Source organism: Cyprinus carpio, chromosome B15 (assembly GCF_018340385.1).
Source record: "Cyprinus carpio isolate SPL01 chromosome B15, ASM1834038v1, whole genome shotgun sequence".
Taxonomy (NCBI): domain Eukaryota; kingdom Metazoa; phylum Chordata; class Actinopteri; order Cypriniformes; family Cyprinidae; genus Cyprinus; species Cyprinus carpio.
The window spans coordinates 10,115,373-10,139,556 of record NC_056611.1 but is presented as its reverse complement, the minus strand read 5'-3'; the positions used below and the strand labels follow the sequence as shown (position 1 = coordinate 10,139,556).

The 24,184-nt window shown below is 34.9% G+C and overlaps 1 protein-coding gene across 6 annotated transcripts in view; it reads left to right on the top strand.

Annotated features, from left to right (window-relative positions):
- Positions 1–3,226: 3,226 nt before the first annotated feature.
- LOC109058307 (cell adhesion molecule 2-like) overlaps positions 3,227–24,184 on the top strand; it is a 223,023-nt gene continuing 202,065 nt past the window's right edge. For 2 of the 6 annotated variants that reach the window (XM_042739161.1, XM_042739163.1), the window contains exon 1: positions 3,229–3,631. In XM_042739161.1, coding sequence (XP_042595095.1) covers positions 3,571–3,631 — 61 coding nt within the window. In that variant the 5' untranslated portion in view covers positions 3,229–3,570. Of the gene's footprint in view, positions 3,632–24,184 lie in introns of all 6 variants that reach the window. The other 4 variants (XM_042739165.1, XM_042739166.1, XM_042739162.1 and 1 more) reach the window with 4 other exon arrangements.

Sequence of the window (24,184 nt, the reverse complement as noted above, 5' to 3'; positions counted from 1 at the left end):
CATATAATGCATAAATGTGGTTATTAGTAACCCAATAAACCACATGTAACATCACTGAAAAAAGTCATTTTAGAGAATGTAGTTAATACAATTTTTGTATTAAAGATTACATAGTCAAAGTCAAAGTCAAAGTCAAAAAAAGAAAAAATAAATAAATAACTTTTTCCTTTTAATTGATGTCAGTTTTAAAAGCATTGAAAGTAAAGAGCAAAATGAGAGTCTGAGGACTCTTCTACTCTATTTTCCCATGTACTGTAGATGGATTTGCAGTACACATTTTTCAAAAATACAAAAATACCTTGCTGGTCTGAGCATATTTTACAAGAAAAGCAGTGTTGAATTTAGACTGGTTGTCAAAGTGTGGTTCAGAAACAGTGCAGACAGTCTCTATAACTTCTTTCTATGCATGTACATCTTACAGAAATGAAAGCCATAACCTGCTTTTGTCTTAAAACACCCCTCTGCTATCCAGAGGTTATGCTCTATTAACTATAATGCTTTGCAAAGCCCTTGAGTGAAATTCCTTTTCTATGGCTCAATGAAATGATGAAGGATACTGTATAACCATTTGCCATCAACCTTAAATCTTCTTTGCACTATGTATCCTTTCTCTCGATTCTTCTATTGCTTGAGTTTAAGTTGCTCAGAACTTTAGCCAATTGGCCTCCACGATGCTCTTTGTAAAACTGGCTTTACTGAGCCTCATACGAGGTATTCAGCAGAGCCAACATTTTAACCACGGCCAGACTCCAGACAGGCAAGTTGGGTCTCTGTGTTAAATTGGACGAAATTTGGTGAGCGGCATGTGAAATCAGGTGTAAAATCCTTTCGATGGGTTTGGAGAGAGAGCCCAGACTACGAGCACGGTTTTAGCCCTGTGTTTTCAGTCATGGATGGACACCGGCCCAATTCGGCCCACCAATCCTAGAATGTGCGGAAGGAAGACTAATATCCAGCTGCTTGGAGGGCCATGTGGTTGCACTTGACTCTTCATTCTCACTTTCCTTCTGTAGCTGTGCCAACAGAGCACGATCTTTTTTTTCATCTTTTTCAGTTGGAAAGCGATCTATTTTTATTAGTAAATATTAAAGTGTGTTTCTGGAACATGCACGTTCATAATAAATGAGAGTAATTAAATATTAAATAATATTTTGTAATATTATGGATTTTTTTAATGTATACCCTGAAATAACAATTGAATGAATTAAAACAAATTTAAAGGCACATAAATGTGGTACAAATAATATATTTTAAAAGAATTATAATAAAAAAAATTATATTTATGTTAAACATTTAATGCAACTTCATAAATGCATGCATGCCTTTCTAAAGACAGTGACACTTGCAATATGGAACAAGGTGAGAATGTGAGAATGGCACAGACTTGTTTCTGACAGAATGCCTGGAGACCCAATTAAAGATGCTAACAACTAGGATAAACAATATTCATTTTCCCACTCGAGATCTCAAAACTATTCAAATACAAGACAACAACAACAGAAAACCTTCTAGTCCACACAGACTTTTTTTTTTAATTTAATCAAATTTAATCTGTCAGCATTTTATGTTCCAAAAAAGCCCTCTCACATCTTTTGTCATGTCAAATTGACCTTCCAGCTATATTACAGCTCAAGAGTAGTGTTGATGCAACATTCAACATCCAGCCAGATGACGTTAATATTGATTGGCATAGCTTCTGTAATGTTTTACAAGGAACCAACATAAGTAGATCCAAGGAAAGCTGGAATTGTAAACCACTCATGACTCATGAGATATAACCTCAGCTGTTCATAAATTTCTAAAGGTATGTTGTACACATGGGGTTGTTTTCTAAATTAGTAAAATGCTACAATTTTAAAAAGAAAGCAACAAACAGAAACGGTTTATTCAAACAAACTAACATCACTAAATACATTTTTGTGTGATATGATTCTTTTATGATTTGTATTTTTAATAAGATTACAATTTATGCTATATGATTCATTATAACCATTGGTTTTAGCATTCCCACACCCTTACATAAATAGTTTTATAATATATAATATAATATAATATAATATAATATAATATAATATAATATAATATAATATAATATAATAAACAATTATTATTAATGGTTCTTATTATCGTCAATGTTGACTTCATTTGAAAGCATTTTTTTATTTTATTTTTTGCAAACTATGATACAATTTCAAGATTCAAGATACAAGATTTATATTCGTCAGGGTTTTTCAGGGTTCTTCGATGAATAGAAAGTTCAAACTAACAGTTTTTATTTGTAGCATCAATTTAATGTGTCCTTGCTTAATATAAAATAATTATTTCTCTCTCTCTCTTTCTCTCTCTTATTGTACTTACCTCAAACTTTTGAATGGCAATGTATCATAGTTTCCACAAAAAAAAAAAGAAAAAAAAAAAAAAATAAGAAGAATATTAAGCAGCACACCTGTTTTTGATAATTATTTTGAGAAATATTTAGGGATTTTAGTATAGTTTATTAGGGTTTTTTTTGAAGTTTAGTAATAATGCTTAAAATTCTGTTTTGCATCACAGGAATAAATTACATTTATAATATATATTATGTTATTTAAATATGTAAAATTACAGTGTTTGATCAAATAAGGCTTGGTGTGCATAAGAACCTTCTTTCAAAAACATCCAGAATCTTAATTATTCCAAACTTTTAGCCACCAGAATATTAAATATTCATTTAAACAATATGTGAGTATGTGTGAGCTTTTTATTATAATCCAGTTTTTGTGCGTTAATATCTCTAATAAATATGACAAATCTAGGTCTATACACTGTCCCGATTTGTGCAAACTTTGCGAATCCAGCAGAAGTGTTACAATCCTCCTCGTCAATTATTTTAAAAAAAAATGTTTTTAACATGTGTGAATGTTACAAATCAAATTAAACAAGACAACATGCTGATTCAGATTCCAATTCTGTCGTTTAAAACTCATTATGACGATCCCAAATCAAATTATAATCGTGACAATTATACTTGTACTACAAGACTCATTCCTAATTGGTTAAATTGATGGTGTTACACCTCACCCAGTGTTACAACATCCCCGATGTCCCCTGAAAAACATGCACAGCAATTAAACAGGGAAACTGCATGTTATTATGATTACAGGAGCCTTATTAATACAGGACAGACAACACTATTGTCGAAAAGTGTAACCAAAAATCCCAACTGACAGAAAGTTATCAATCAGCGTGATCAACTGCGCATCCAGGCTCGTCTGTAGCCTATATCGGTAAGGCGTCTCCATGTGTCAATCCGAAGTGGGCGGGTCCCGCGTCTGCTGCGGCGCTCTGGAGAGGCAGAGAGTCAGGCAAGGGCTGAAGTGCCACTTTCTCAGCATTGTCAGTGCGGGCAGCATCTTCTCCCAGCCCGGTTACAGTAACTGCTGCAGGCGACGTATCCTCCGGATCGGGACAGGAGATTCGGGTTTGCTCCATTCATGCGATCCGAGCCCGACTGAGAGCGCACCATCACCTGGATAAGCGGCATCAGCATCAGTGCAGGGAGAACGCGGACGCAAGCATCTCCACGAGAATATGATGCTCCAACAGCACTTGCTTTTTGTGCTCTACAGCTTCTGTGGGATTGTCATTAAAGGTAAGGACCCAGTGATGTGTGGCCACAGTGTGATGCCCTTTGGGTGTGGTGGGAGTTGGCAGGGTGAACGGAAATGCCAGTGTGATCTAAGCACATATTATCATAAGCCCCGTGCTCAGTTACATCAGGGATAATATTTCATAAATCTCTCGCGCTTTTGGACAGGTCATATACAGTATGTGTGTTTGGTGGCATGATGATGACAGTGCAGATTTGAGTTCAGCGCACATTCTTTTACACGCGCGTGGGAAGTTGTTTGTAGTTCATTTCAGTGATGTTTGCGACCCATCATCTATCAGATTAGCAACTTCAGACGCAGAACGATTTAGTGAGCATGTGCTCGTTCCAAATCGATTCGTATGGTTCGCGTACGCAGCACAAAAATTAAATTACGCGCAGTTTTGCTCACTGATTTTACGCGTCTTATGATTTGCGTTTATTAAATAACCAAACTTTGGGAATACTGACGACCTTTTTATTCCGAACTGATTCACATGGATCTGCGATCTGCAATGTAATCGCAGTAAAGCGCAGGTTTGTTCAATGTTCAGGATGTGATTTGACCGCGCAAAACAAGTTGAAGTTGACTCGTTACGGGTGATGGATGCTTAATGCACGCTCTTTTTTTGAGTATTAGTCGGCCAGCACTGGTTTAAGTAGGACGTACGCGCGTTCCAAGCGCATCGCGCTCCGGTATTTGCAAGATTCTACATCTTGGGGTCGTCGTAGCATAAGATTTTCACTTCGAGACGCGCAGTGTGCAAGTAAAGACTGGAGATACAGCTTATGCATTTATCTACAGGAACGATAACAGACTGTGTTAGACTGTGTAGTGTACAGATAGCAAGGATGTCTCAGGACGGACAGATGTGGATGGAGCTCCGGCGGTCAGGTTGCAGCGAGTCGGTGCGCACTGCTGTCCCACTTTGACTCTCACTGAATCCGCAGGCGGATCGCGCGCCGCCGCGCCCCACGGGTCACAGATCTCACAGTACTCTGTCAACACTTACACACCTTTGTGTGTGTGTGTGTGTGTGTGTGTGTTTCTCTATAAGTTCCGCACGAGTTGCAAAAGGATGTGCGCGTAAATAAATAAATAATAACCATTCACGATGTACTATAGCCTACTGCCACTGCAAAAACATGACTCACTGCTGGTGGACTTTTATTGACTCGCAGTCCATATATATGTCTGCCTAGAGAGCTACAGCTGGATGCTGCATAAAGAGTCAATATTATGTTACAATATTAATATTGATTATTGATGCATATATGTCTCAGTAGATACAGTATATGTTGTGTGTAACAACACCATGTAGAGGAGACCGGGGGAATGTTGTAACACATATTGCTTCGTCGTTGTTGCTGTTTTGCAATAAATGTCTCAAATTTTGATATACCATTTTCATATTTGTCTACTGTTTTGTAATCTATTGCTTCTTTCTAAACTATGTCATAATATAAATTGCTGATGTTACAAACTACTCACTTCCTGAGTTATGACAGCAGGTGGGGTGAGTTGTAACACGATTTGAAAACATAACAATGTCACACTTTTTTATTATTAATTTACTGTGGTAATCAAATATGTTTGTTGAAAGTAACTATTATGTCCCTTTTCATTGTAATTATGAATATAAACATTTTAACAGTTGAATTCAAAACAGCAAATAAAACAGATAAACATATAGAAAACAACATAAAAAATATGTACATTTATTTCTGCACAAGCTTTATTCATGAAATCTGTCAGTGCGCAAAAAAAAAATTTATTAATTATGAAATTATATATTTAAATGGCAAATAGATGCTGAGTTGATCTGCGCTTGATTTTTTTCCTCTTGATGTAAACTCATTTCTGCTGCTTCTCATTTCAGACAGTAACACTGCAGATCTTTTGTAACATTATTACTAAATCGGACAAAAAACAATGCAACAACAAGTAACACTTACACTTTATTTTAAGGTGCTCTTGAAAATGATACATTTAAGTACTAAGTAATATTAAGTAACAACATGTAATTACTATAGGTTAAGTATTAGGCTTTGGTTAAGCGTTTGATGCATGCAACTATGCATAATTTACTATTATTACTCTAGTAAGTACATTGTAAAATGTACTGTATTATACAAGTAACTTTTGAGAGAGAGATTTAGCAGTGAGCTTCTATACTCTTCAAAGCCCCCACACTCGCGGTTCAGAGATGGATTGTGGGTATGTAGATGTCGGCATATGTTAGGTTTGGCACTGTCTGTGCTGACTACAGATCTCTATAATTATTCCTGGAACTTGGTGTGGATCAAAACCAATGATCGATTTTTTTCTTGATATAGGTTCTCAGGTGTTTTTAAATTCTCTGCGGTTGCATTCCCTCGCCGATGGTCATAAATATGTGGCTGTTAGGAAAAGGTCACGTGATGTGTGTGTGTGTGTAGTTTTTTTTTTATACTTGTAGATGAAAAGCTTGTGTGGATTAAAGCTGCTGATTTCAGATGATTCAGGTCTGTAATTTATTTTGCGTAAAGGTGCAAGTAACTGCAGTAAATGACAAGGTACACTATAAAAATGTTGCCTTAATAGAGCCATTTCTACTGTTTTAACGCATAAAAGCTAGTTTTGGTGTATAAATGAATATATTTAGGTTGATTCAGCAATATGAAATAATATTTTTTTTTTTTAATAAATTTTGGTTTATAAAAGATTATTATAGGTTATTGATAGGGACATTTGAGGCTTATTTTAGGATTTAATTTTTTTTGGTTTTAGTGTCTTATACTGTGGACACATATATGTTTTAGTGATATAAATAGTGCATTTCAAGCAATCAAGTTACTTATATATATATATATATATATATATATATTTCAAGCAATATATATATATATATATATTATATATATATATATTTGTTTAGAGAAAAGGGTTGGTTTTATTTCTTAGTCTCTTGGGTTTTATGTAAGACAGTTAAGTCACTCTTTTCTTTCTTGTTTTGTTTATATGAATTGTTGCTTGTTTGTTTTGTTGTGTTGTTTGATTTTTTGGAGGATTTTTTGTTTTTTATTTTTTGTATTATTAATGGTGGTTATTAAAAGTATTTTAATAATTTATATCCCAAGGATCCCTGCCATAAGCTGTCAGCTTTTTTTTTTTTTTCCCTTCTTAAAATGTGAACCAATGACTGTGCTGTAGCTCAGGCTCGCAATCTGAGTGCCTTCAGTGAAGTTACACACTTAGCTGATTTATCAAATTTGATGGGAAGATTTCCTTATAAGACTTGATAAGAAGTGATAGATAATCTGTGGCTGAAGGGTCACATTCATGCAGGGATGCTTCAAGACTGAGTCATTGATCTCTGATGATTTTTTATGTCTGCTCACTTGCTATAAAACAATGAAATCAAGACTATCAGCAGGGGTTAGAAAGAGAAATCATCTCATTAAACTACTGCTGATTATCAAATAGTGTATCCTAGAAATGTACTGTGTTGAACTCCAAATGGAAATTCATAGAAGATTGAACTTTAGATACCACAGTTTTTGAATGATAGAATGTGTCTTATTGTGTCATACAGCAGATGCTCTTGACCTTTTTGACCCCATGGTCTCCCATTGTCCAAAAATCTCTATTTCACGATTTTGCACCTACATATAATCAGATTGAGGAAAATAGGAAACATATTTGGTGTGCTGTTCTGAAGGAGGGCTCCGAGCTCAGAATATATCCCAAACCCAGAGAACTCCCCATCCCTGATCTGGGATGAGAATAATGAGGAGTTGGGGAGGAGGAGGGATGCCAGAAAACTGTCGTGGGACAGAGGTGAGTTGGCATTTCATGCTTGTTAAGTTGATTATCTAACAACAAGCTCCACCTGTGCTGAATTGGTTGATTATCTCAATGTGCTCCTCCTGAACTTTGTTTATAAAACATCAAACTTATATATTTCTTCTGGTAATAATAATGCTGCTTATAAACTGTTGCTTATAAACGGTTGTATTTACATAAAACATGCATAAATGTATTTATTTCTTTGTTTTACTTGGGAAGAGTAATTTTAACTGACATTTTTAAAATTGTATTTGATTATTATTATTATTATTATTATTATTATTATTATTATTATTATTAATTTATTTTATCTACTTTTAATGGTTCCCCAAAACCATTATCTTATTTATTTATTTATTTATTTATTTATTTATTTATTTATTTATTTATTTATTTATTTATTTATTCTAATTTTAAATAATTTTAGGCCATCTTATGGACCCCTTGTCGAGAGCCATTTCCATTAAGGGAAGGTTATTTAATTACAGGAATTATTATTAAGCAGAGTGGGTCATCATTTACTGATAGATGAGACCTATGGAAGAGAGTTAGGGTTAAAATCAATCCTATCTTCCACATGTGCACCAAGCCTCACATATACTGTACCACCACACCACAGGTCTGACGGATCAGCACTTTCTTCAAACCTCATCTTGCGTCTCCTACATTTCGCCCAGAACATTAAAGTGCACTTGATATTTGTAGTCCCCTACACGTCCACAGGAATCTCCCTCATCACAGATCAAAACACTTCTGCGTAGTGTCTTAATAGCTATATAAAACTCATGGTCTCCAATTAAATCTGTGACCAGACATTTAGGTCAGGGCTTCACAGCACCTCTACAGTCATATTCCCATTAGAGCAGCTTCTTGCTCACCTTAGTTAACAATTCACAAAAAAAAAGACATTTGTAGCTGGCTTTCTGTGAATGTGCCATACAAATTGGGCCTGAGGGACAAAAAGCCCCCGAAACATCTTGCGGCTCAGTTGCCCGAGGGCCCAGCTAAATGTGCGGATAGATCCTGTGTCAGCTGAGCGTTTAAGGTAGTGTGTCGGTAGCTGAAGTGCAGCATTAGTGCATCACAGCGTTTTGACGTGAGGTGTGACGGGGAGAATGCTTTACGCTCTCACTTAAAGATGCTCTCTCCTCACCATGGAGGGTTAGCTTATCCTAGCAGAATGGGCTCTAAGCTGCTGAGTGCCGGCCATGGAGCTACGCTGTGTACCACGGCATATCAATAATCCAGTAAAGGAAAGCAGGCTGTGTGCAGAGAGAAGCCAAGCCTCTCTGCTTTGTGTTGGCTGACAGATCTACATCTGTACAGATGAGTCACAGACGCGCTGTGAGAAAAAAAAATTAAATAAAATAATGTATGATATGAAAGAGACATTGAATAACAGCTGAGAAGAGGCCTGGATGACAGCCAGTGTTTTGTGGTCTTAAACAAGGAGGAGGTATTTTGGTCTTTATTGTTGTATTTTTAGGTACATCATCAGCCCTAGGAGAAAGAATATATATTTGTGTACTGAAAAAAAAAGAAAGGAAAAAAAAAACTCTTGCTAATGAGGTTTCATAATGACATCAGTAGGGGCAAGTGGGGTAAGATGTGCCACCTTGGACTAAAAATACAGAGCCTGTATTAGTGAATTGTCACGTTATGATGTTATTTTTGCCTAAAACCATGAATGATTAAATGAGGCACTTTCACATAAATTGTTCCAGATGCAGCGTTATTGTTGTATGCTATTATAGTTTTATTCATATTTTGAATTAGCTTTTGTTTTTATGTTTTTAGCTTAATTTTAAGTTTCAAGGTTTAGTAATTTTATTATGTTTGTTGTTTTTGTTGTTGTTGATGTCGTGTTGTTGTAATTTTTACAGTTTTTATAATTTTATTTAATTTTCCAGATTAATTAATTTAAAAGTTTTGTTAGGTTAAGTTTTTTTTTTTTTTTTTTTTTTTTTTTCAAATATTTAGTTTTCACAACATTAGATTTTTATATTTCTTTATAGTACAAATTTATTTTTATTTCAGGTTTTGTTTTATTAATTTTAGTACAAGTCAAATTTATTTATTTAATCCTTTTTTTATTTCAGTTTTTCTGTATTTCAATACTGAATTTTAATGGCTAGCTTTAGTTAACAATAACATTTAATTTTTTCCTATATTGATATATACAGTAGATTAAACTTATTATTTATTATTAATATTAGTGCTTCAACTTAAACTAATTAAATTCATTTAAATTCAACATGTGTCATTTTTTAATGTTACGCTTTTCAGCTAATATTTATATTTTAAGCTTTATTTCAATAAAGATGTTTAATAGTTTTAGTTACACTGGCCAGATGTTTCGGGGTAAGTTATGTTAGTCACTCAAATTATAATATTTTATGACTTCAGAAAACTTGGAATGTAATGCATCAGTCGTAGACTACTTTTATTTAAATATTTGAATACTTATATATAATTTTTGCGTTGTATTTTTGGTGTATTTAATTCAAGTATAACATTCCTATTACATTTTGAGCACAAATCTTTTCTTTTAGCCCTAGACCTGAATATTAGGTCACTTTCATTAACTATGGATTGAACCTGTAACTCCCTGCAAGAAAGAAATGCTGATTTTAGTCATATGATTAAATTGACATTGGCCGTTGCCCAGAGCAGCCTCTCATAGGCTGTTGTAAAGCCTTCAGGGCAGGTGAATTACTTCATTACGTTTATGTAATTGCACATGTCCTGCTACAGATGTGTCGGATGTAGATTCTGTGCGAGTTCATGCTCAATGCTGCTGATAAATCTAGATTGTGGAGTAATTTGGTTTGTCTAGTCCTAACTGCGACCATTATAGCTCAACATGACAGATGTTGTAATGACATGTTTGTTCCTGTAGGCAGTAATGAGGTTACTCTGAGCAGATTCAGATGTAAGTGCAATTAAGGTAGTGTGCCTATGAACGACTTCTGTAATGAAAGGACAGATATTCCTCGCTTGAGAAGACCATAATAACTCTACTGATAAATGGTGCTGTGACATGCACAATTAATAAGATCACCTACCTTTAGGCAAACAGACATGATAATTAGCTTCTGTTGGCGACCCACTGGCCACAGAACAGACAGAAGCTGAGATAAAGATTATATTTGAAGTTTGGACGTTTAATATTACTTCTATTCTCTATTTTTTATCTATAAGTGGAGATAAAGGGAAAGTTTCTGAAAGAGGCACAGCATATAAACTCCTCTGCTGACTATAAATGTGTCTTTTTTGACTGCTTTTATTTGCTTGACTGTTTGATTTATTAAGTACCATGTGTGTTTTTTGGCTGCTTTACTTTTCTTTTTATTATGAATTATTTTTTTTTGTATGTATCAACTGGTTAACTAATAGGGATGTGTACAAAATGCAAAGGACTTAACTGTTTGTTTACCGAAAGCTTCACATGCTGAAACTACCTGATTGTCACCTTTGCATTTCTGTTAGTACTACAGAAAGTGATCAGCAAACTCTCATTGACATTGATATTTCCTTTTGTTATATTCAGAAGCCACTTCGCATTGGTTAACTGATTCTTTTCTGAATATATCCCAGCTCTTTAAACTATATACAGACAAGTTCCCAGCTCCTTTTCTGCTTTTAGCACTTAAAAACAGTGGTAATGAGAAACTTTAAAAAACACTTGGTTGAAAGTCTATATCTCAAGTCATATCAGGGGTGCATTTCCCAAAAGCCAACTGTGGTCGCAGTTCTGTCATTACCAACATAGTTCAATTAATCGGTGTTTATCGAAACCATAGTTCAAATGAACATTCGCAATCAGGGGTGCGTTTCCCAAAAGCATCGTTAGCCAACTATAGTCACAAGTTTTGTCGTTACCAACATAATCCAACGAATCTGTGTTTCCCGAAATGTTCAAATGAACATTCTCAACTTATGTGGTTGGAACCAAAGCTCTCGACCTGTAGTTTCTTGTTAGTAAGTCATATGGGCTTGAATAAATTATGTTCTTGGGCACAATAAGCAAGCTAACATGCAGTACAATCTATATCTTCCATTCTATCTTAATATAAATGCATTTTAATATATGCATTTTTGCACATCCTCAACAAGCACCGTTTTTGAAGAGTGCACATGCGAATAAATGCCTATAAGGGAGGGCCAAAGTAGGCTATGACATATGAGGGAACCCATGATGAATCAGACATCAAATAAGGCAAAATGCCAGGGAACAAAAAATAGTAAATTAGTCATCACGTGCCATGTTCAATACAGCAGCATCTCAGAGATCTCTAATAGCAGAAGTTAATACTCCACCAGATGCATGTGACATCATTAACAATTGCCCTATATTGTTGAACTAATGTGGTTCAAACGACGGCGATGTGACTGCGTTTGGGAAACAGTCGTGACTAGCTAGTTTGTTTCCACAGCAATGCATCATACTATGGTGGTTCATCAGCGGGTTACATCGTTGTACAGGAAACACACCCCAGGTCAATTAATTAATTATGCATCAAATTCAGTGCCTATTTAGTCACAATGCAAGGTAGATTACTTACAAATTGTACAATAATCTAATTACAAATTACGTCAAAAATTGTGGTTAGTAATGTATCTATCAGATTAGAGTTTAGGTAATGTGTACTGACTACTTTTAGATTACTTTAGATTTAACTTGTTTATCACAGAATTGAATAGATAGATAAAAATAGATAGAAAATAAAGTGCTACCCAGTTACTACCCAGTGATGCACTGAAACGGCATTGGATAATTTGTAGAGATTATATGGAAGATCAAAAATTGTGAAAACATTTTAATAAGAAATAAAGCCACTCTGTCAGAAATACATCATATGAAATCTGATATGAAAACGTAATATGAAAACAGTCCAGTACTCTAATTTGTACGTTCTGTAACTTAGCTTCAGTATGTGAGCACCACAGTTGCATCAGTAACATTGCTATACTCAAGCAGCCGCATTTTGGGGTTGTTTTGGAGTCTTTCAGCTCTTCTGTTGAATCTAATATTTGGCTGAGAATGAAGCTGAGTCTTCATCTCATCTGCTGTCTGACCTTTAAACAGAGTCCCGCACCCTCTCTACTCTTAGAAGAATGTCCTCACACTGCCTGCGGATGAGAACCACACAATGAATCTCATTTACTCTGCTACACCGAGCTGCTCTGCTTTTTCTTTCTGTGGCCTCGCCAGGAAGGAAAGAAATAGCCATCCGAGCTGTTTTTACCTGTCTGTCCAGCTATATATCAGCGATTCCCTTGTTATTGTGCAGCAAAGCGAAACTAATAATATGAAATAGGCATTCAACAAACTATTTGATTACTTTTTTCCTGAAATGAAGAAATGCAAAGGGATATGTCTTCATTGTTCGTTAATTATAATGCAGATGCTCTTTGTATTAAGCACTGTTGGTTGCATTATGCGGTTTCAGTTAAGTATCATAAATGTAAAACCTAAAAAAAAAAAAAAAAAAATAGTTTTTTTTGTAAATTTTTTTGCTCTCTTTTCCTGTTTTGTTATATATGAGATTGGCAGGCCTAAGACAAATACTCTATTCGAAGTTTAACATTTAATCATTATTTTGCTATTTTGTAAATTCAAAATTGTGGAATTATAATAAAGTAATATTTAAATGTAAATTTTGTCTACAGTATACCAAACAAAGCATCTCAGTCATATTAAACAGCACCAACAGATGTTTTGTACTTGTCCACATGATAACTGTACTTAAGTACATATGTTACAAATTTGTATTTTCAGTTTGGGAAAATGTATATGTCAGTACATTATAAACCAATGCATCTTACTTTTTACTCCACTATATTTAAGAAAATTACTGTATGTCATTTCTCATTATTTTGAAGTTAAAAAATCATAAACTTAAAAACAAATAATATAAATACATATAAAATAATGAATAAATAAATTCTGAATAGAAATATTTATATAAAAATTATAATTACAATAAAAATGAAAAAGCACATAAAATTTAAACTTCAACTGAAATAAAAACTTCAAACTTCAAAATACGGAATAAGGAATAGGCCTATTTATACTTAAGTAATCTAATTTCATCAGTACCTGTACTTTTACTTAATCACAGAATTTGTATACTTAGATTATCTATCTGTTTTTTTCTTCTTCTTCTTTTATAGCTCTGTGGCTTCTTCCATTTTTTTTTTTATAAAAATGTTTTTACAACTGCAGTTGTACTGTCACTGATTTTTTTTTTTTTTTTTTAACCACACACATCACAAAAACCACACTAATCAGAAACAAAATTTGTTGTTGACTATTTTCCGGTTCAATTTCTGTAGGTTTTACATATTAGTTGTGAAATGTTTTCATTTACTCTGGTTAAGATTTGCATTCGTATGATTAGAGCTTGTGTCTACAGCATGTAATTAGCTACAAAAACAGACTGAGCATACTTATTGCAGCCTAATTATTTAACCACAATTTTTTTTTTGTGAATAACATTACAACATTCAGTTTTCAGACAGTGAACCTCAGAATGATAGTAAAAAGATCCCATCTGTCACTCACTTAGAGAGTCGCTTCAAATACTTGTAGTGAGAGACTATAAAGAGATAGTATCTATTTAGTCAAAACACCAATCAAAGGAAAGCTACACGATGAGAGTAATCAAAAGCGTGTGGCACTACATCTCAATGATGCCGGTGAGGCAACATAATGGTGGCAGATGGAGATAACAGCAACTCAAATTGAAAGCGTAATCAAAGATTAAACAGGCAAAGGCGAGGGCTATTTAATAAGTGGGTATTGCTGTGATACAGGCGTGGAGATGCGCAATAATTGATTTCTGTCCTTAATTCATTTGAGGAGACAATTTAATCTAATCAGAGAAGGAGGGGGCTTATGGCAGAGAACATCTGCTTGGCAGGTTTCATAGCAGAGAAACAATGTGAGGGTTATAAAAAAAAAAAAAAAAAATTTATAGTTGTTTAAAGATGATTTTACGCTCAAATTTCACTTATTAAACATTAGAGTCAATTACAAGGAAGCTATTTGTAGGTGGTGTTTTCAAAACATTGAAATGCTTCTCGCAGAATCTGCCCAGCCCAACACGGCAACAGTGACACAACCAATAGTGTGAGTTTGGGGCATGGCCATGTATGTATTAGACCAATAGCAGACAGGGAGGAGTCTTCAGGAAACCTGTTTGAGAAAAAAAAAAGTGTTTGGCATGGAAATTACCTTACTTTTAAAAGTATTATCAAGGAAAGAGATGTCAATATCTGCATTAAAATGCCAGAAGTCATTTGACCGGCACACCATATGTCAGTTAAATTCCTTTACTTCAATCATAAGTAAGACGTTATGCTTGTGAACCCAACTTTCTACAAAGTGAGGGAGAGAAAAGCGCGGACTTGAGTTGATGCATGTTTATGTCCTGATATCGATTTGATCTTTAAAAATGTTCCCATGGGTGTGCAAGGCAAGGGAAGCAAGGCTGAATATGGACAGATTTGCAACTGAAGGTGGTGTGGAGGTTGGCGGGGGAAGCGAGGAGGGATGCTGAGGTTGTGTGTGTGTGTGTGTGTGGGGCGGGGGGATAAAAGCGCATCAACTCCATGAACTCGTAAAGGAGGATCAACGCTTGGAATGAGAACTGCATGCCGATAGCAAGGTGGGTAAAAGGCAAAATACATAACCATAAAGTAGGCAAAAAAATATGTGCATGGTGTCGTAGGAAGGCTGGTGATGGGGCAAAAAGTGAAGGGCGAAACAAAGAGATGAAATAGATTTGCAGCAGTGTAGGAATGGCAATACAATGTGACACACATTAATTTGACAGACACCTTGTTGCTTGTTTCTCCATGAACATACCAAACACTAGCAACAGTAAAACACCAATAACTTATAATCATTTTCAAACACATTATAATTACGGGGGCAGATTTTCAATTAATAAAAACTAAAATTCATGCAACTCCTTGCACAATATTAAATTTTGACCTTGAAACATTTTTACCACAGTTTATAATTTGGAAACTAGCACATTTTGACATTTGCATACCATAACAAGCTCCATATCTGTTGCTTTCCTGAAATAGTAAACTTGCTCGGTAGCACACCCGGTACAATGTTGCGCTTGTGATATGCAGCGCTCGGGTACAAATCCCCTGAAACACAAATCACACAAAAACACATGTAGAGGTTAGGTTGCTTCAACAATTGCATTTTTATCTCACATTTGCTTTTGTTAATGCTATCGCTTAGGTTTAGGGTAGAATTTAGTGTAGGTGGTACGTGTGTTTTTTAAAAGTGACAGAGCTTTAACCTTTTAGCGCCACTCGCCAGACATTTAATTTCTGAACTGCTGCAGTGCATATAACAACAAATGTAATAAAACATTGCCACATTCTTGTTTATCTGTTTCATGGAAGATTAAACACACTTTTAGAACAAGTCACTGAAAATATCAGACCACATGCAGCGGAAAAAAAACATATTCAGTGCAATTATGGCAATGCTTACATGACCAATTACAACAAGAAGGTGAAATGAGATGGAAGGTGTGTGAATGGACTGTGGTCGGTCCATACAGCAGGAAAGATGAAAATAAGGGTGAGGAGGTGTGAACGAGAAACAACGGTTTGAGGATGACAACCTATTCCTTCACCAAATGAAAAGTAATTGGTAAGAAGATGCCTGGAGCATTTTCAGTGACAGATGGGCAGATAATCCTAAAAATAGCAGTTTATTTAGAGATGGGCAGATATCACCCTGCAGTTAGACCATCAACAGCTAAGGCTCTGAGACTGATATAACCAGAAGTTTCTTATGAAGTTTGCTGTCGCCTCAAACTTTAATTTCTCCCACTCGTCACCTTAAGTCACACATTTGTTTAATTTGGTCTTAAGTTATCCTTGAGGTGCATGTTTATACAAACATGCCTCTTTGTATAATTAATCTGCAGTCAGAATGTGGGTAGAGTATATATATATATATATATATATATATATATATATATATATATACAGCATATATACAGTATATATATTGCGTCATCTGACAGACCTTTGAGAGCTCAAAGGCTTTTGTTAAAACAACAATTGAACTTGCACATGTTTGTATTCCCGCCCACGGACAGGCGGCTCGACAGAGGGCCGGCACCAAAAACAAAAGTGCATTATGGGTGTTAAGGTTTTGACAAAAGGGAACACCACAGATTTTTTTCTGTTTTCTTTATTCATATAAAATAGCATTTTTTTTTTTTTTATGTTTCTACTGCATAAACAGACAAGTTTTACTAAATGCTCATTGCATTCCCAATTTAATTAAATATAATTTTGTAATTACTTCTGTTGAACTATATTTATTATTCATTGAAATATGGTTAAAGTCTACTGCCAAATGTACCAACATGCATTTACAACATTATCTCATGACCAATTCAAATGTATTTTACGAGGTTGCTAATTCATATGAATTCATATGACCTCATTCATACGATTTTGTACGATTTGTCTAGAACCCAGTGATGGGTATGGGGTGGAGTTAAGGGTAGGACATTCATAAGAATTCATACGATTTGGACAACTTGTTAAATAAGTATGATTTAGCAAAAGTCATAAAAATTCATATGAGTCAGGTCATACAAAATGAGATCAGGTTGGTATTTATGGTAAACCAAAATATACTTTGATGTGTTTTATATTTAAACTTATATGGAAGTTATTTAAATATATTTGTATTACATATATTAAATAATATGTATTACAAATGTGTAATTACAATGTAGTGCAATGTGTATATGTAACAATGTAGTACATGTTAAACATTTTAACTTTAAAAGTAATATAAAACAGTTCAAATTATAATCAAGTACTTTACTTGAGCTTTAGTGTGTTAATCAACACATGAAAATAAGTGTATGACACAACAGTTTTTAATATTAATGTTAATTATGTTACTGTTTACCAATTGCATGTTCCACAGAGGTTTCGTCTTGATCTTAAAGGCATTGTTTAAGCTTTTTTTTTTTCTCTTCAGACTGCGGGCAAGCAAATGATTAACCTCTTAAATACATAATGATTTCTGCTCAAAGGGAGGGTTAGATGAACTTAAAAATCTCTAAAAGTTAGTAGAACAAATGATTAAAACTAATCAGCCCCTGATTGAAACTAATATGCCATATTGACCTATCAAGTCTCTGTGAGAAATCTGCAAATTTCCACCTCGTTACAAACTGTGTGGGAGTTTTATTAGACGGGATATGTTTCGACTCATTTCTATGTATCAGTAAACATGATGTTTAAGGATACAAGCACACACACGTGCACACGAGACACATTTCAGCGGAGTAAGTGGAAACGCTGCCAACTCTGAGATAAACTGAAATGAAATATGGTCATGACAGAACAGCCACTAGCAGAGAGCAGCAGTTCAGCTGTCGTGCATAATTATTGTGGCTCTGCATTAAATGCATGTCTTTGCATGTGTGAGGGTTGGAGTGAGTGAGCAAGTGTAGAAACCAACGGTTTAGCCTCTCTCGGCTGTCAGGTCTCTGGTCCTCTTGCTTTAACCTTTCCTGTGCTTGTTGAATGTGATATTCAGGGCTGAGATGTGGCACAGTAATGTCGGATAATGGTACAAGCACTCTGTGCACCTGCTGGCTAATGACTCTCCATCTATGTGCTAGCCAACACTCCAATGATTACAGATTTAATCTCATGCAGTCACTATGTATTCAGCCACGGAGTCTTTCCGCTAAATTACCTGAACTATCTCAACCGCTGGTTCTCCTAGATAATGATGAGGTGTTTTTCTCACTCTTCGTCTTTCGTGTCTCTAATTTATATCAACCCATTTTCACCTCAGAGTTAACACAAAAGTAATCATGGCTTTATTTTTCATAATATGACTTGATATATATGTTATATAATACAACATTCATCAGACTTTATGAGGTCCTGCAATTGTGACTTTATTTATATTTTTAGAATTTCACATAACTCTATTTTTATTATTTTATGCTTTACTTACCATTATTTCACTTTTTATGATGCAGATTATGTCCATTTGTGTTTTTACTAGGGATGGCAAAGTTAACACATTAATAGCATGTAATTACACATTTAATTACAATAATTTAATGAGTAATTCATTCATTCGATTCGGTCAAATGGCTGATTCATTACGGAATGTAAATGGCTCTGTTAACGAATGGGCCATTAAATCATTGGTTCACAAGATTCATTCAAAACGTCGATTCATTCAGAAATGAAACACCGATGTGCTGAGATTCACAACAGTTCTAGGTAATATTTTCATTAGCAAAATTGAGCAAAAACAGACAATATTGTTTTTAAAAAAATATAATACAATCTTATTTCTTAGGGAACTGCTGTGTAATATCAGTGTCACATCTGTGCTTGTGCTATTCAAAAAACAAAAACAAAAAAAAAACTCATTGCTCATGTGATCTATTCAAAAAAAAAAAAAAAAAACACACACATTGCTCGGGCCATTTTTTCACCAATATCTTACATTTCAATGCTGCTTAACTGCATTCTATAAGCCACATTTCCCTGCATCACAACTATGGGTAACACTTTATTGTAAGGTGTCCTTGTTACACATTCTTACTATTAAAATTACAATTAATTATGCATACTTACATGCAAGTAACCCTAAACCAAACTCTAATCCTAACCCTATACATTAAGTACATTACAGTTAATTAATATTACTCATTACTTAAATGGATAATAGCACTGTAACAAGGGCAACTTAAAATTAAGTCTAACCCAGTGTTTCACTTTTTCTCATGATATTGTCTATTTATCTATTATTTATCTTATTTGTATGTTTTGTAATCATTACTATTACTTCCTAAAGTTCAGTTAAATGGAGCCGAATGAGATGCACCACTGATCAAAATGTTCCATGATACAAATAAACAACAATCACAGACAATATTGAGATGCAACAGTGTAATGAATTGTGACATATGTCTTTTGTGGTGTGCACTATAGTTTTGCGATACCCCTGCCTTTTGTTTGCGATACCCTGCCTTATTTTGTTTATATTTATGTGTATATATATATATACTATGTCCTACTGTGTCCACACACCACAAGTCCCTAATGGAGCAGTCTTTTATCAGTAAATGGAGAAAGACAGCACTTTAATTTACCTAAACATTAATTTATTTATGTCAGGACGCTTAACAAAAGTAATTAGCATTCTTTGTATGGTGAAATTGAATTACCATTGAAGCTTAACAACTGAAATATCACCCATGAGTGAATTCATAGAAATGTTAATGCAGAGGTCTGTATCTTTGCATATGTAAGATCCATAAAGTGTGGGGAAAGTTGTTTCACTTCTTAGTTATTGCCAATTTGCATTTCCTTTGTGTTTTAATTAAGTTTGAGAAATACAGAATCATTAAACTTTTCCAATGTTTTAGAAATATAATTTATTGTAATAATTATAATTAAATCTTGATTTTATATGTGTGTAATTTAGATTAGAATTTGATTATTTGTATATGTTTATAATAAATAGATTATTTATAATATTTATAATTTATTATTAATTTAAAAATAATAATGTATGAGTACATTAATACTTATAAGTAATCCTGCAAATTAAGCTAATAAGCATAATATAAGAAACGATATATATATTTATACCCTCAAATACGAAAATATATTATGAAATATATATATTGAGTAAATGCAAAAATGTAGTTAAATACTTGAATTGAAGTAAAACATTTTTTTACACTAAATATATAGCTGCCCAGCTTTCAGACATACATGCGCAGAGCACAGAGACAGATGTTCTGCACACATGCGCTCCAGTTGTGTCAGTGTGCTTTATGTAATGGTGGCTGGTTTTAGCCCTGAAAACAGTGAGCAATGAAAATACATTCTTGACCTTAATTAAGAATATGTGGAGTGACTTGTCTATAGTGAGAATGAGCTGAAACCATGGAAACGGAAGAAGAGCAGGGCTCTGAGGACGGAAAAGTCTAGAACATTATAGCCGCTCAGTATCGCATATGATACTTCCGTTAGCAGCACGGTCAGAGTTCACCACTGGAATGAAAGCAAGCTGAACCAAATACAACGCCGTCTTGTCTTGACGGGGATGGACAGTATTTGATAATTAGTATCTATCTCAGGAGAAAGGATTGTCTGGGTGCCTGTGAGAAAGTCGGGTTGAGCGCGGGAAGGCTTGTCTGGGTGCCTGTGAGAAAGTCGGGTTGAGCGCGGGAAGGCAGAGACGGAGGGGAAATGAAAATCTCAGGGCTGGATTGCCATGGAGTTTGCTGTGCCACTTCAAGAAAAGAGATGGAAATATTTTCGAGTTTCAAGGCTTAGGATTTTTCCATTCATTTCTCTCTCCTCCCTAGACCTTGACAGTTTACCCAAAAATAAAAATTCTGTCACCATTTACTCACTCACATGTCATTCCAAACCCAAATGGCTTTCTTTCTTATGTTGAACACAAAATAAGAAAACAACCAGAAAAGCCATACGTATGGTGCGAGGAAAGAAAATGTGAAAGGAATCAAAAGAGATCGAAATAATCTTTCGAGACAATTTGTTGTAATCATAATTTGTTTAAAAATTAACATTTGTTGTTGATTTAATGTCAATGTTGTTCATTTCAGCTGGGAAAGTGTATTGTTTTTATAGGTACATTTTTGAAGTTTTGCACAAATTGAAAATAACTTCAATTCTGTGGTTTGGTTCATTTACAAAACTCACATCAGTCGACTACAGAGAACGGTTCGGACTGCTGAAAGGATTTTGGTTTCCCCTGCCCACCCTTCACAAAATCCAGAGTGAGGAAAAGGGCTCAGAAAATCAAGATCCCTCACACCCGTTACCCCATCTTTGAACTCTTGCCATTGGCCGGTGCTTCAGAGCCGCAATACCAAAGTGTGAAAAGGAATCCCCCCAGGCAAAGTACCTCATCAGTTAATGTTCCCCATTATACAATAAAAATGTGCAATTCCTCATATTTAATTTGTTTAAAAATCCTAGTACATTGCATCTTGTCAATGATTCCATTATAATTTATCAATGTTGATACACTTATTTATCTGCAAAGGGTTTTTTATTTTTTATTTTTTGGGACTGTGTGTTTGTTTGTTTAGGTACAGCTTATTCACTAAAAACAAGTTCCTTGTATGCAAATGTACTTGGTATAAGGCTCTTTCTGATTTGATTCCATTCTGATTCTGCTTTAATCAGTTGTTATAAATGCTACAAGCTAATTATCGCAAAATTGTAATGTATAATATGAAACATAAATATTAATTTTGAGATTTTATAAAAATTACATTTAACACTGTTACAAAATATGCGGTGTTTTTCAAGAACTTTAATTGAGTGTTAAATGAGGGCAAAGGTAACCTAAAAACCGCACTCTATGCCCCCCAAAAACATGTTTATAGCTTACAAGGTACATATTGTGATTGTAAATGTGTTTCTTGTTCATATATACATACTGGTAAATGAATAGATATTATTGACTGCAATAATCATGCCATAGATGCTATCTGTAGACATGGGATTGAAAATAACCCTGAAAAAGTTACACTTGCAAGCAGCATATCATTACCCAGCATGCCTTTTACACCTCCTGTCAGAGCCCAATAATTAAACCCAGTTTACCATATCCATATTTCTGCTTCTCATTGACAAACTATAGCACTCAAACAATCCTTAAGTTCAATCGAATCTTACAAGTAATAACGTGTTTGCACTTCCACTGATAAATTCTTAAAGTATAAAGGTCTGTCCATATATAACTGTCATGGTACATTAGTTTAAAAAGATTTGGAAGAATCTGTAATTGTTACGATTGGATTTTTTAAGTAACATCTCTCTTGCTCAAACATGTGCACTTACTTATTTCTGGCTTTGCAATAATATAACAAAAACTATACAGTAAATTATACTGTCACATATGTTTGCAAAGCAGACTCTGAAAAACTGCATTCATACTGTAGCAGTTAGCCAACGTTATTCTGACAGATTACTGCACAAACCTCTTACTCATTACAGGTCCATGTATATGTTTATATTCACAAATGAGGTAAATTGTTAAGTCTTCAGATAGATGGTATATGTATAGATTAAGCTGTCATTTTTTTCAAAACATCCAAAATAATGCTTAAGCTAGTACAACAGAATGAGCACAGGGACAGTTTTTTTTTTCATCATTGTAAATGTAAGTCCAAAACACTGTTTTTGTATCAGGACCACTGCCTATAGAGTTATTGATTCTGCAAACTCAATACAACTCCAGTCACAAGGTGGAATAAGCTGGGATAAGCCTTGTTTTCTTTTATTTTTATATTTAATAAAACAGTATTTTTTCCAACTGTGCTTGTGTCCTCTTAACCGGAGGAGCTGAAAATGTTTAATATATTTTTTAATATAAAACTAATTAGATTGATGTCTGTGGGCCAAAAGTAAATGTTGCATTATATAAAAATATTTTATATTAAAATGAAATAAATGAGTAACATTTTCAAATCATTATTAATCATATATATATATATCTTCTTACCTTTTCCCTAAAGTTCATCACAGGCCACCTGTGGCCCATGGGCTCTGGTTTGGGCATCTCTGCCTTAAACCTTGTCTTTTTAAATTGTAATTTTCAAATACATTAGTCATTTGGAATAGAAGTCTCTACCAATGCATACACATCTTGTGTACAGTGTGCAAAACAATATTATTCATATGTGAAAATTATAATATACATATTAAATATTATATTATATATTATATTATATTAAACTAAAGAAAGGAATAGCTGTTTATGACCAAGCATTGATGAAGAAGAATATGATCCTGTAGAGGGTTAGGATCTATCCCAACAGCACCAAAAAAACACAAAAAAAAACAAATATGTTCAAAAAGTAGCGAAAAATGCGTGTAAACTTATTTTTGCTGATAGAAAACAAAGTAGAGTTCCCTTTCAGTCTGTCAAGTTCGTCGTTACATCAGAAAGAGACTGACGAATGGGGTCTTGCCTGAGTGGTAAGAAAATGAGACAATGGTACACAGAGTACCTTGTTCTGTGGGATTTGCATCACTAACTCCGCCCCACAGGTTGGTATATAAGGAGCAGTGCGACCAACTCGCATTCAAGCTTTCGAGCATGACCACGATCGCTGTGTCACGTGTTTGCGATTTCAGCACGCTGAGACTGCGTTCGTGGATGACTCAAGTTCCCATTGCGGGGACATGACCATCTCAGCGTTAAGATCGAGACTTACCAATCTAGTTCCTCTTCTCATAAGATGGCTACTTTGACTGGTGGCCAGGGTGATCTGAGGGTTACGAGCCAGCCTCCTCGGGCCACATCCCCCTCAAAAACGCTGCAGCCGGTTGAGTTTGATGAGTTTGCTGGACCCTCTCGTTAGGATCCCAGCATCTCATTTGGGGCTCAGGAGGAAGACCATATGTCGATCGCCGTGTCACAAGGTGGGCTTGAGTCTTCGGGAGATGAGGATTCAGCTGTGTTACCTCCCTTTGGGAGCACCAGCGTTGCCTGAGTCTGATCCCGACCTGACGGCCGTGCTTTCCCAGGCAGCTGAGAGCATCGGGCTTGAGTGGAATCCTCCACCCTGTCCCGAGCACTCGAGGGTGGATGACTGGTTCCTGTGGGCTGCACGCGCTGATCACCAGCACCCCCCTCTGGT